The sequence below is a fragment of the Symphalangus syndactylus genome, chromosome 18, assembly GCF_028878055.3.
Source record: "Symphalangus syndactylus isolate Jambi chromosome 18, NHGRI_mSymSyn1-v2.1_pri, whole genome shotgun sequence".
In the NCBI taxonomy this organism is placed as follows: domain Eukaryota; kingdom Metazoa; phylum Chordata; class Mammalia; order Primates; family Hylobatidae; genus Symphalangus; species Symphalangus syndactylus.
The window spans coordinates 63,262,089-63,273,089 of record NC_072440.2 but is presented as its reverse complement, the minus strand read 5'-3'; the positions used below and the strand labels follow the sequence as shown (position 1 = coordinate 63,273,089).

The following is an 11,001-nucleotide window of genomic DNA, read 5'->3' as shown; positions in this document are numbered from 1 at the left end:
AAAAAAAAAAATCTAATAAACTGGCCGGGCACATGGCTCACGCCTGTAATCCCAACACTTTAGGAGGCCAAGGCAGGCAGATCAGGAGGTCAGGAGTTCGAGACCAGCCTGACGAACATGGTGAAACCCCATCTCTACTAAAAATACAAAAGTTAGCCAAGCGGGCTGGCGCATGCCCGTAATCCCAGCTACTCAGGGGGCTGAGGCAGGAGAATCACTTGAACCCCGGAGGCAGAGGTTGCAGTGAGCCGAGATCACACCACTTCACTCCAGCCTGGGTGACAGTGAGACTCTGTCTCAAAAAAAAAAAAAACTAATAAAACAAGGAAAGAATTTGAACAGAGGGAATGAGGCGCTCTGGTCATACTTCCAAAAAAGAAAAGTTCCTGGTCTTACCATGTTTATCTGTTAATCCTTAGGAGAAAGAGGGGGATCTTCATCTCCATGTTACACAAAAATTAGAAAAACAGAGGGAGGGAGAGGAGGAGTAAGTGCACATTTCAAAATGCAAGAACAGCACAGAATTATGAGCTGGGAGTGATGCTGGAGTGAGCAGGGGCGGCCTGATCTCCATGTGGCTTGCTCAGAGTGGGTAAACCAGGTTGGCTGAAACGAGGGTTTATGTGCAGAAAAGCTTCTGAAAGTTGGTTTTAAGGAGAGTGGTGACTTGTGCAAAATGATGCTTTAAATATCAATTTGGCTGGGGTGTGCAGGAAGGATGGGGAGGGAAAGACCAAAGGTAGGTAATGGACATTTGCCAGATGATAACGGTGGGGAGAGGGGCAGGTGTAAAGAGGAGGTAGATCTTTCAGGGGCCCCTGCTTGATGCCACCTGCTGTCCCAACTGCATCCTAGCATTCTCTCTTCACTCTTGATAGAGACAGGCCTGAAATGACAGGCCACTTGCAGGCAATGCCCAGGGCACCACCCAGTCAGTCCAACTGGTCACACAGAGGGTTCTGGTGGACAATGGAGTGCTGGTTAAATGTTAAATGTTTCACATAGCAAAGACAGGGGCTGGACAGAGGCATGGCCGGAACTCCCACCATGACCTCTCCAGCCCATCATATCTGTCATTTGGAAATCTCTGGCCTGTCAAGACCCACTTAGTAACAATTATGGCTTTCCCATGTTTATTCATCAAAACTAGGCATAATGGCCATGCTGAGCTTCTGATCAGCTGAAACAGCCAGTGTTACCATGATGAGTTCATGTTAGCCCAGTCATAAATGTTTAGGAAACTTCAAAACAGCCTAGACTGCCTCCTTCCCCACTAGCTCTGAGGAGCCCGAGGGAAGCTAGGACTAAAGAGATCCCTGAGGCCCCAAACACTTTCCAAGCACCCAGCTGACCATCAGCCTGAGCCCATCCCTGAGGCGGGTGTGGGGAGCGGGGAGTGAGGGCACTGAGACAGAATGGCCTTCAAGCTCTGCTCAGCCAAAGCAAGCAGGCTGACATTGGAAGCTGTCGAGGCACGCACAAAAACCCAGCACGGGCCAGGCGCAGAGTCTCACGCCTGTAATCCCAGCACTTTGGGAGGCCAAGGCGGGTAGATCACGAGGTCAGGAGATCGAGACCATCCTGGTCAACATGGTGAAACCCTGTCTGTACTAAAAATACAAAAAATTAGCCAGGCATGGTGGCACACACCTGTAGTCCCAGCTACTCAGGAGGCTGAGGCAGGGGAATTGCTTGAACCCGGGAGGCGGAGCTTGCAGTGAGCTGAGATCACGCCACGGCATTCCAGCCTGGCGACACAGCAAAACTCCATCTCCAAGAAAAAAAAAAAAAGCCCAGCACAGGGCCCACAGCCTAGCTGCACACTAGGAAGTTATAATCACCTGGGGAGCTTTAAATCATGCCACCATTGGGGCTGACTAAACTGGTCCGGTGGGACACAGGCAATGGTACTGTTTAAACAAGGCCCACCTGAACTCCTAGCTGGCAGGTGGGGAAGACAGACAGAATGTGGAAGCGCGGAATGACACTGCTGCTACAGGAGGCTCAGGATGGTGTCCAAGAGGAAGTGTCCTTGTGTGGGACACTGCATCCGCAGGCATTTACAGCCCAGCCTGCAAGGGGCGGAGGGAGGGAAAGCCCTGTTCAATGAGAGGTCCCACTGCTCAGAAACCAGATGGGAACATCTCTCCAGTCTGCGGAAATGCACAGGGGTGGGGCAGGGGTCAATCTGGGTCTCTGTCCTCAGTCACCATGACTGCTCATAGTTGCCAAAGCACTTTCACAGTGGCTGTGCGCTGAATGACAGCCTGGCACCAACCCTTAGAGGCACGTGGCCAGTTCCCATTACCCCAACTCGTGGATGGGGAAATGGAGCCTGGGGAGGTTACAGGACTTGTTCAAGCTCACACAGGTAGGAGGGGGTGGAACTAGGACTTGAACCCAGGCCTTCTGATTAGAACACGGCCTCCTCCAACAAGCCACCCAGCTTCCCAGGTCCCCTGACACTGGGGCAGGAGGGCTGCGTCATTGCCAGACCAGACCAGACCCAGGCCCCCTGACACTGGGGCAGGAGGGCTGCGTCATTGCCAGACCAGACCAGACCCAGGCCCTGCTGATGTCCAAGGCACACTGTGGTCTTGGGGACACTATGTCTCAGGGAGGGGTTATTCCTGGAGGGCAGTCATGTCCAGTGTCCAGGCTGAGTCACAGCCGGGTGTCAAACATCCTCTGGCCAACAGGATCAAATCTCTATCGTCCTGTAACAGAGCTGTCTGAGGGAAACTGCCCTAGGGCTAAGGGGAGGGTTAAGAGGCCACACCCAGGGGCTCACCACCCTCACCCCCAATCTCAAGACCCACCCTCCAGACCTGCCTTTGCTCTGCAGACCTGTTTTGGTTGTCCCCACCCATGCCCAACCCAGTGAGAAAATTCCACTTTGCTGCTGACACATCTACTTTTGAATTCATTTTTTTCCTGCTGCTTTGGACTGTGAGTGTGGTTTCTGTCTTCTAAAAGTGCCAGACTGCAGCCTGATTTAAAGAGTTCATCTGCTATTTTCCTGGGTTTAATTCAACTTTCTACCTCTTGGCATTTATTCTTCTGGATTCTGGGAAAAGTGAAGACAGGGCAAAATGAAATCCTGTAGGCTTGGGAGTCAAATGCAAGAAGGAGAAACTGAAGGCCAGCTGTCTTTTCCGGCTGCCCTCCCTATCACTCCACCTTCCCTTCCATGCAGAAAACCTGCTGAGAGCTGGCGTGCTTGGCCGGGGGCCACGCGGGGCCTTCCTGCTAGTGGGATGTTCAAGAGCGCTTAGGTGGGAAGGTTTCCATTCAGCATCAGGGAGGTAGGTGGGGTCTTGGAGACCACGCAATGTGGAATAAGGGCTCCATCTAGCACAGGCTTTCAAGCTTTGTGTGGGCTCCTCTTTCTATAGTTTCTCCCCAGAATGAATCTTCTGATGGCGAATCAGGTGTGAGCTCCCCCGGAAGGACTTGCCGCACAGATTGCACACGTAGGGCTTCTCTCTGGTGTGGGTTTTATAGTGCTCGATGAGGGCTGACCGGTGCCGGAAGGCTTTGCCACACTCGCAGGTGTAGGGCTTCTTGCCGGTGTGGATTCTCTGGTGCTGGATCAGCGCAGAGCTGTGGCAAAAGGCCTTGCCACACTGACAGCACTCGTAGGGCTTCTCACCGGTGTGGATGCGCTGGTGCTCGATGAGGGAGGAGCTCTGGCTGAAGGCCTTCCCGCACTTCTGGCATTTGTAGGGCTTCTCGCCGGTGTGGGTCTTGCGGTGCTCAATGAGGTTGGAGCTCTGGCTGAAGGCCTTCCCACACTCATCGCATTTGTATGGTTTCTTCCCAGTGTGGATCCGCTGGTGTCGGATGAGGTGTGACCTGTGACAAAAGGCTTTCCCACAGAGATCGCACTCGTGAGGTTTCTTTAGGGTATGGATCTTCCGATGCTGGCTCAGGCCTGAGCTCTGGTTGAAGGATTTCCCACATTCCTTACACTGATAAGGTCTCTCTCCTGTATGAATCCTCTCGTGTTTTCTGAGGCTGGAGCTCCGGCTGAAATCTTTCCCGCATTCCCTGCACTCGTAGGGCCTCTTTCCAGTGTGGATCTTTTGGTGTTGAGTGAGGGCTGAGCTCTGGCGGAAGGCCTTCCCACACTCCCGGCACTCGTAGGGCTTCTCCCCGGTGTGGATGATCTGGTGCCTGAGCAGGTGGGAGCTCTGGCTGAAGGCCTTCCCGCACTCACAGCACTCATAGGGCTTCTCCCCAGTGTGGATCACCAGGTGTCGGAGCAGGTGTGAGCTCTGGCTGAAGGCCTTCCCACACTCTCGACACGCGTAGGGCTTGGCTGGTTGTGGGGTTCTGTGAGGTGCGTTAGGTCCTGAGTCCCCTCCGTCTGTTTCTGCACAATTGCATGGACTCGGTTCTTCACTGTGGATTATCTGACACATGCTGAGGTCGGATTTCTGGAGGAAGGTTTGTCCGAAGAGCTCATCATCCTGGGGTCTGGTTCCTGGGGGGATACTTTGATGCTGAACAGGGCTTGAGCACAAACTGAAATTCCCCTCGTAATCATCATGTTCTTCGTCCTGCTCACCAAGAGGGATCTCCTTGTAGATCACAGCCATTTGCTCCAAACCTCTTTCCTGAAGAAAAGGGTCCCCCAGATCCTCCCCTGGGAAAAGTCCTTGTTGTGACTCTAACCTGTTCTCAAATGCAAAGGTCTCATCAAACTTGGTTGCTGGGGGAACCTCCATTGTGAATCTGCTATCATCCCCAATGGTTATATTTCTTTAAAAATGTTCTTCTTTGGGCCACACTTACTGTTCTCACAATCTGAAAAGAAAACAGGGAACTCTGTCAAGTCAGCAAGTCAAGCAGCTTATATGTGCCTGCTTCCTGTCCTAGAATCTATGGTAGAAACAACGAAATATGCGTAAGACACAATCTTGCCCTTAAGATGATCCCAAATGAGTTAGAGGCAAGTTTTGCTTACCAGAGACAATTGAAGGCAGACAGACAGACACAATCAAGTGCCACATCATGGTATCTAGACTCTACGGGCTGAAAGTGTTCAGAAAGGTGAGCTAAAACAGGAAGTGGGGGCTGGGTGTGGTGGCTCACACCTATAATCCTAGCACTTTGGGAGGCCGAGGCAGGCAGATCACTTGAGGTCAGGAGTTCAAAACCAGCCTGGCCACATGGTGAAACCCCGTCTCCACTAAAAATACAAAACAATTAGCCGAGTGTGGTGGTGGGTGCCTGTAATCCCAGCTACTAGGGAGGCTGAGGCAGGAGACTCGCTTGAACCTGGGAGGCAGAGATTGCAGTGAGCAGAGATCACCCCACTGCACTCCAACGTGGGCAACAAAGCGAGACTCTGTCTCAAACAACAACAACAGCAACAACAACCAGGAAGTGGGGCCACTGCAGAAAAGGAGCAAGACTCCAGCTACTGGGTGACATTGGGGGCAGGTTTTGCTGGGAAAGAGAAAGAGAGCTCTTCCCTCTACCCTAGGTCAGCCGCACTCCCTCCAGCCAGGTGCCCCAACCTGGGAGTCAGCATAACCGCTCTTATTCTCACCCGACCGGTCCCCTCTTATCTACTTCCTGAGGCTGCATGGGCAGCTTCTCTGTCTCTCAGTCCTCACTGCCACTCTGCAGCTCAGGCTTCAGTGCTACCTCCTGGGATCTTTTCAGTGCTGGCCTCCAAACTAGCTGCTGACCTCTGGCTTCCTCCTCTCCCTCTGGTGCATGCCCCACACTAACAATAGAGTCAAATATCCAAAACATAAGACTGATTATGGGCCGGGAGCAGTGGCTCACGCCTGTAATCCCAGCACTTTGGGAGGCCAAGGCGGGCGGATCACGAGGTCAGGAGGTCAAGACTATCCTGGCTAACACGGTGAAACCCCGTTTCTACTAAAAATACAAAAAAAAAAAAAAAAAATTAGCCGGGCGCCATGGCAGGCGCCTGTAGTCCTAGCTACTCTGGAGGCTGAGGCAGGAGAATGGCGTGAACCTGGGAGGCGGAGCTTGCAGTGAGCTGAGATCGCGCCATTGCACTCCAGCCTGGGCAACAGAGTGAGACTCCGTCTCAAAAAAAAAAGACTGATTATGGTGGTTCCCTTCTTTTTTTTTTTTTTTTGAGATGGAGTTTCGCTCTTTCACCCAGGCTAGAGTCCAGTGGCACGATCTTGGCTCACTGCAACCTCTGCCTTCCAACTTCAAGTGATTCTCCTGCCTCGGCCTCCCGAGTAGCTGGGATTACAGGCGCCCGCCACCATGCCTGGCTAATTTTTGTATTTTTAGTAGAGACTGGGTTTCACCATGTTGGCCAGGCTGGTCTCGAACTTCTGACCTCAAGTGATCTGCTTGCCTTGGCCTCCCAAAGTGCTGGGATTACAGGCGTGAGCCACCACGCCCGGCCCGGTGGTTCCCTTCTTAGGGTCTTGTGACAGCCCAACTCCTTCACACCTGGCCTTTCCAATCCACCTCCTGCCTGTCTGCCCCATACACCTCTTCTTTTTTATTTGAGATAGGCTCTTGCCCTGTTGCCCAGGCTGGAATATAGTGGTGTGATCTTGGCTCACTGCAACCTCTGCCTCCCAGGCTCAAGTGATCCTCCCACTTCAGCCTCCTGGGACTGCAGGTGTACACCACCACACTCTGCTAATTTTTTTAATTCTTTCTTTTTGTAGAGATGAGGTCACACTGTATTGCCCAGGCTGGTCCCCCCAACACTTCTAATTTTCCAGCTCGATGACTAATTTGCACTGCTGTTGTCTGGTCCTAACAGGTAAGGACCATTCTCAGACTGCCACTTGCTCATCCTTCAGGACTCGTCCAAATGTCCCCTTTTCTCTGCACCCTCAGGTTCTTGACCATCTCAGGCCCCCACCGTTAGCTTGAAAATTCCCTAAGGGCAAATACTGTGTTCCTTCATTTCAGAATCTCCAGCCCCCAGCACAAAAGCACAATCTCAATGTACACAGTTGTTGAATAAATTATCAAATGGAGGAAAAGCCATTTGTTTTTGTGCTAGAACTGTCATTTTTTTTGGTCAAAGAACACTTTAGTCAAATAAGTCAACTGTCTAGGACAGGGGTCCCCAAACCCCAGGGTGGGGGACAGGCACCAGTCTGTGTCCTGTTAGGAACCAGGCCGCATAGCAGGAGGTGAGCAGAAGGTGAACGAGCATTACAGCCTGAGCTCTGCCTCCTGTCAGATGAGCAGTGGCATTAGATTCTCATAGGAACTGGAACCCTATTGCAAACTGTGCATACTAGGGATCTGGTTGTGCACTCCTTATGAGAATCTAACACCTGATGATCTGAGGTGGAACAGTTTCATCTCAAAACCATCCCCCATGTCCCCCACCCATTCATGGAAAAATTGTCTTCCGCAAAACTGGTCCCTGATGCCAAAAAGGTTGGGGATCACTGGTCTAGGAGATATAAATAAATAAAACAGACAAGGCCGGGCACGGTGGCTCACACCTGTAATCCCAGCACTTTGGGAGGCCGAGGCAGGCGGATCATGAGGTTAGGAGATTGAGACCATCCTGGCTAACATGGTGAAACCCCATCTCTACTAGAAATACAAAAAAATTAGCCGGGCGTGGTGGCGGGCGCCTGTAGTCCCAGCTACTCGGAGGCTGAGGCAGGAGAATGGCGTGAACTCAAGAGGCGGAGCTTGCGAGATCACGCCACTGTACTCCAGCCTGGGCGACAGAGCAAGACTCCGTCTCAAATAAATAAATAAATAAATAAAAATAAAAACAAAATAAAACAGACAAAAGCAGAGCTGCTCCAGTTGAAGGAGGGCACGTTAGCAGGGACAAGGAAGGAAGCTAGAACAGCCCACTCAGCACTCCCCCTCCCAGATGTGGCCCCTGAGGAAGCCCCAAAGAGCCCTATTCAGAAACTTCTGTGCTAGATAAAGGCAAAGTCTTCAGGTGACACAATAATGATAGCAACAGCTCATATTCACTGAGCACCTACTCTGTGCTAGGCACTAATAGGTCCTTCAAGGCACCTCATTTAATCTTCACAACTCTATACAAGGGCACGATTATCCTTATACTGAATCTACAGAGTAACTGCCTCAAAAAAAAAATACTAAATTAATCAGAATAGTCATAACAGAACTCATTTCTACTTGGAAAAAAAAATTTTTTTTGAGACAGGGTCTCACTCTGTCACCCAGGCTGGAGTGCAGGAGTACAATCACGGCTCACTGTAGCCTTGACCTCCCCGGCTCAACTGATCCTCAACCTCAGCCTCTCAAGTAGCTGGGTCTACAGGGGCATATCAACACATCCAGCTAATTTTTAAATTTTTCTGTAGAGATGAGATAATATTATGTAGCCCAGGCTGGTCTTGAACTCCTGGGTTCAAGCAATCCTCCTACCTCTGCCTCCCAAAGTGCTGGACTACAGGCATGAGCCACCATGCCCAGCAGAAATGATTTTTTTTTTTTTTTTTTTGAGGTGGAGTCTAACTCTTGTTGCCCAGCCTGGAGTGCAATGGCGCAATCTCGACTCACTGCAACCTCTGTCTCCTGGGTTCAAGCAATTCTCCTGCCTCAGCCTCCTGAATAGCCAGGATTACAGGCACCCACCACCAGGCCTGGATAATTTTTGTATTTTTAGTAGAGATGGGGTTTCACCATGTTGGCCAGGCTAGTCTCGAACTCCTGACCTCAGGTGATCCGCCCGCCTCGGCATCCCAAAGTGCTGGGATTACAGGCGTGAGCCACCACGCCCAGCCCAGAAATGATTTTTTAAAATGATTTTTCAGCCAATAGAAAGACTGGATATAAAAAAAAAAGAGCACTGAACTAAAGTATTTTCTTTTTCCAGAATGGAGTGCAGGGGTGTGATTACAGCTCACTGGAACCTCTGGCTCCTGGGCTCAAGTGATTCTCCTATCTCAGCCTCTTAAGTAGCTAGGACACCATCCTGGCTAACATGGTGAAACTCTGTCTCTATTAAAAATACAAAAAAATTAGCCGGCTGTGGTGGCGGGTACCTATAGTCCCAGCTACTTGGGAGGCTGAGGCAGGAGAATGGCATGAACCCAGGAGGCGGAGCTTGCAGTGAGCCGAGATCGCGCCACTGCACTCCAGCCTGGGCGACAGGACGAGATTCCGTCTCAAAAAAAAAAAAAAAAAAAAAAAAAAAGTAGCTGGGACTACAGGCACTACAGGCACGTGCCACACCTGGCTAATTTTTGTATTTTTTTGTAGAGACGGGTTTTTGCCATGTTGTGCAGGCCGGTCTCGAATTTCTGAGCTCATGCGATCCATCCATTTTGGCCTCTGAAAGTGCTGGTATTATAGGCATGAGCCCTCTCGCCCAGCCCTAAAGTATTTTCAAAAATTCTTTGATCACTTCAACTCCTCTCACCCTCCCCCTCCTCTTCAGCAACCCATAATCTCCAACCTTTCCAGCTCTCTCACTCAATTTGTGCTTTTCGACCTCACGAAATCCAAGCCATTTTTACTCTAGTTCTCCTTTTCCAGTTCCACCCCTTCTCCATCCAGCTTAGACTCTATACTATGCGTATCACTTCAACTCTCACGCTCCAGCACCATGCTCCTCACCTCCTCGTCAGGCTGCAGTTAGCCGCTAAGTCCCAGTCTTCTTGGCCAGTTCCTCCTAAGTTGTTAAATGTTGCCAAGAAAAATCATACAACTATGTATGGCACAACGACAAATTTCGAGTTTCCGATTTCAGCTGGGACCTCAGCTCTGGCATCCTATGACCTCCTTATTGCCAAGTCCCTCTCTTCTCAGTCCTCACCTTCCCACCCCATCTGGCACTGCTCTCCAGTACCTCCTTCTCAAAACCCTTCATTTCAGAGGTTGCAAATTGGCAGCCTGAAGATCCTGCTATGTTTGGCTCTCGAAGAGTTTGGCTTTTCCTGTTCATTTTCCTTAGTTGCCAATATTTAAAACTCAGTAGGTTTCTGGCTTTCTCTTGAAAAACGAAGATGTGACGATATCCCGTCACCCGCCCACATTGCCTACCTGGGTGCATGAAAGCTTTGAGCTACCCCCCAACCCCATCCCTACCCTCGCTTTCTTCCCAATGTTCATGCCTTCCAAGTTCTCTTTCTTGATATCTTTAGATTGCAACTCTTCCTCCGCCCACCCGTTAAGTCCTGGTGTTCTCAAACTTCCCTCCGTAGAGGTTTTCCATTCCCACTACATAGCCCCTACACGCTGAAGTCTCCACTCAGGATAAAAAGTTGGCAACCCTTTATCTGTCTCCCACAACATGATAAGTGTTTTTGGACCGAAAACGCAAAGGTCTGGAACTCCATGCTTCCCACCTCCGTCGGGGCCTTCTCCGGGTCCTCCTGCATCTGTCATCCCATCGTCCAGAGAGTCCCTAGGGCCTGGGCACCCTGCAAACCCTTAGTGCAGTCAAGGTTTCCTGGCTGGGGGCCCAAGAGTGGCCGCGGACCCGCACACGCTGCCCAGGCGGCGACGTGGCGCCCCTACAGGCTTCGCCGCGATTGGGGACACGCACACCCAGGGCCACCGGAGGGACAGGTGGTCAGGCGGACTCGGGTCACACCGGCGGACGCGGGGCCACTCACCTGGGCCGGGGCGGGGCAGCTCACCTGGGCCGGGGCGGGGCCGCAGGCGGGCGGGGCGGGGCCGCACCTGAGCTGCTCCAACCCGCGGCCGACGCAGCCGACGCTGCCTCGCACCGCAGCAGCTGCTGACGCGGAGCCCGCTGCCGCCCGAGCACCCAGAGCCCCGCCCCCGGCCCCCGGGCACTTCCGGGACCACTCTAGGCCGCGCGGAGGTCCCGGCGTCTCGGTGGTCCCACCGAGCCGGTTGTCGCCGCGGGTAGCCGCCCGGGCCCCGGGACACAAGGACCCGAATCAGGAGAGTCTCTCCAGTCGGCTTAGTGGCTCTGGCCGTCCCCGAAGCGCGTGCTGGACGTGGGGGAAACAGAGATGGGCAGGCGTTGGCAGGAGAGCAGAGGAGGAAACAGGTCGGGACGGGCGGGCG

The 11,001-nt window shown here is 52.1% G+C and overlaps 1 protein-coding gene across 3 annotated transcripts; it reads right to left on the bottom strand.

The window, feature by feature from the left end:
* Positions 1 to 2,900: 2,900 nt before the first annotated feature.
* ZNF70 (zinc finger protein 70) lies at positions 2,901 to 10,737 on the bottom strand. 3 transcript variants are annotated; one of them, XM_055251839.2, is made up of 2 exons: positions 10,311 to 10,737; positions 2,901 to 4,809 (listed from the first exon to the last, which is right to left on the bottom strand). In XM_055251839.2, exon 2 carries the CDS (start codon positions 4,728 to 4,730, stop codon positions 3,390 to 3,392), a length of 1,341 nt encoding a protein of 446 aa, XP_055107814.1. In that variant the 5' UTR covers positions 4,731 to 4,809; positions 10,311 to 10,737; the 3' UTR covers positions 2,901 to 3,389. The 3 variants fall into 3 exon arrangements, with proteins under 3 accessions (XP_055107814.1, XP_055107812.1, XP_055107815.1); XM_055251837.2 differs by having other exon boundaries at positions 10,581 to 10,737; XM_055251840.2 differs by having other exon boundaries at positions 10,648 to 10,734.
* Between the last annotated feature and the right edge of the window lie 264 nt (positions 10,738 to 11,001).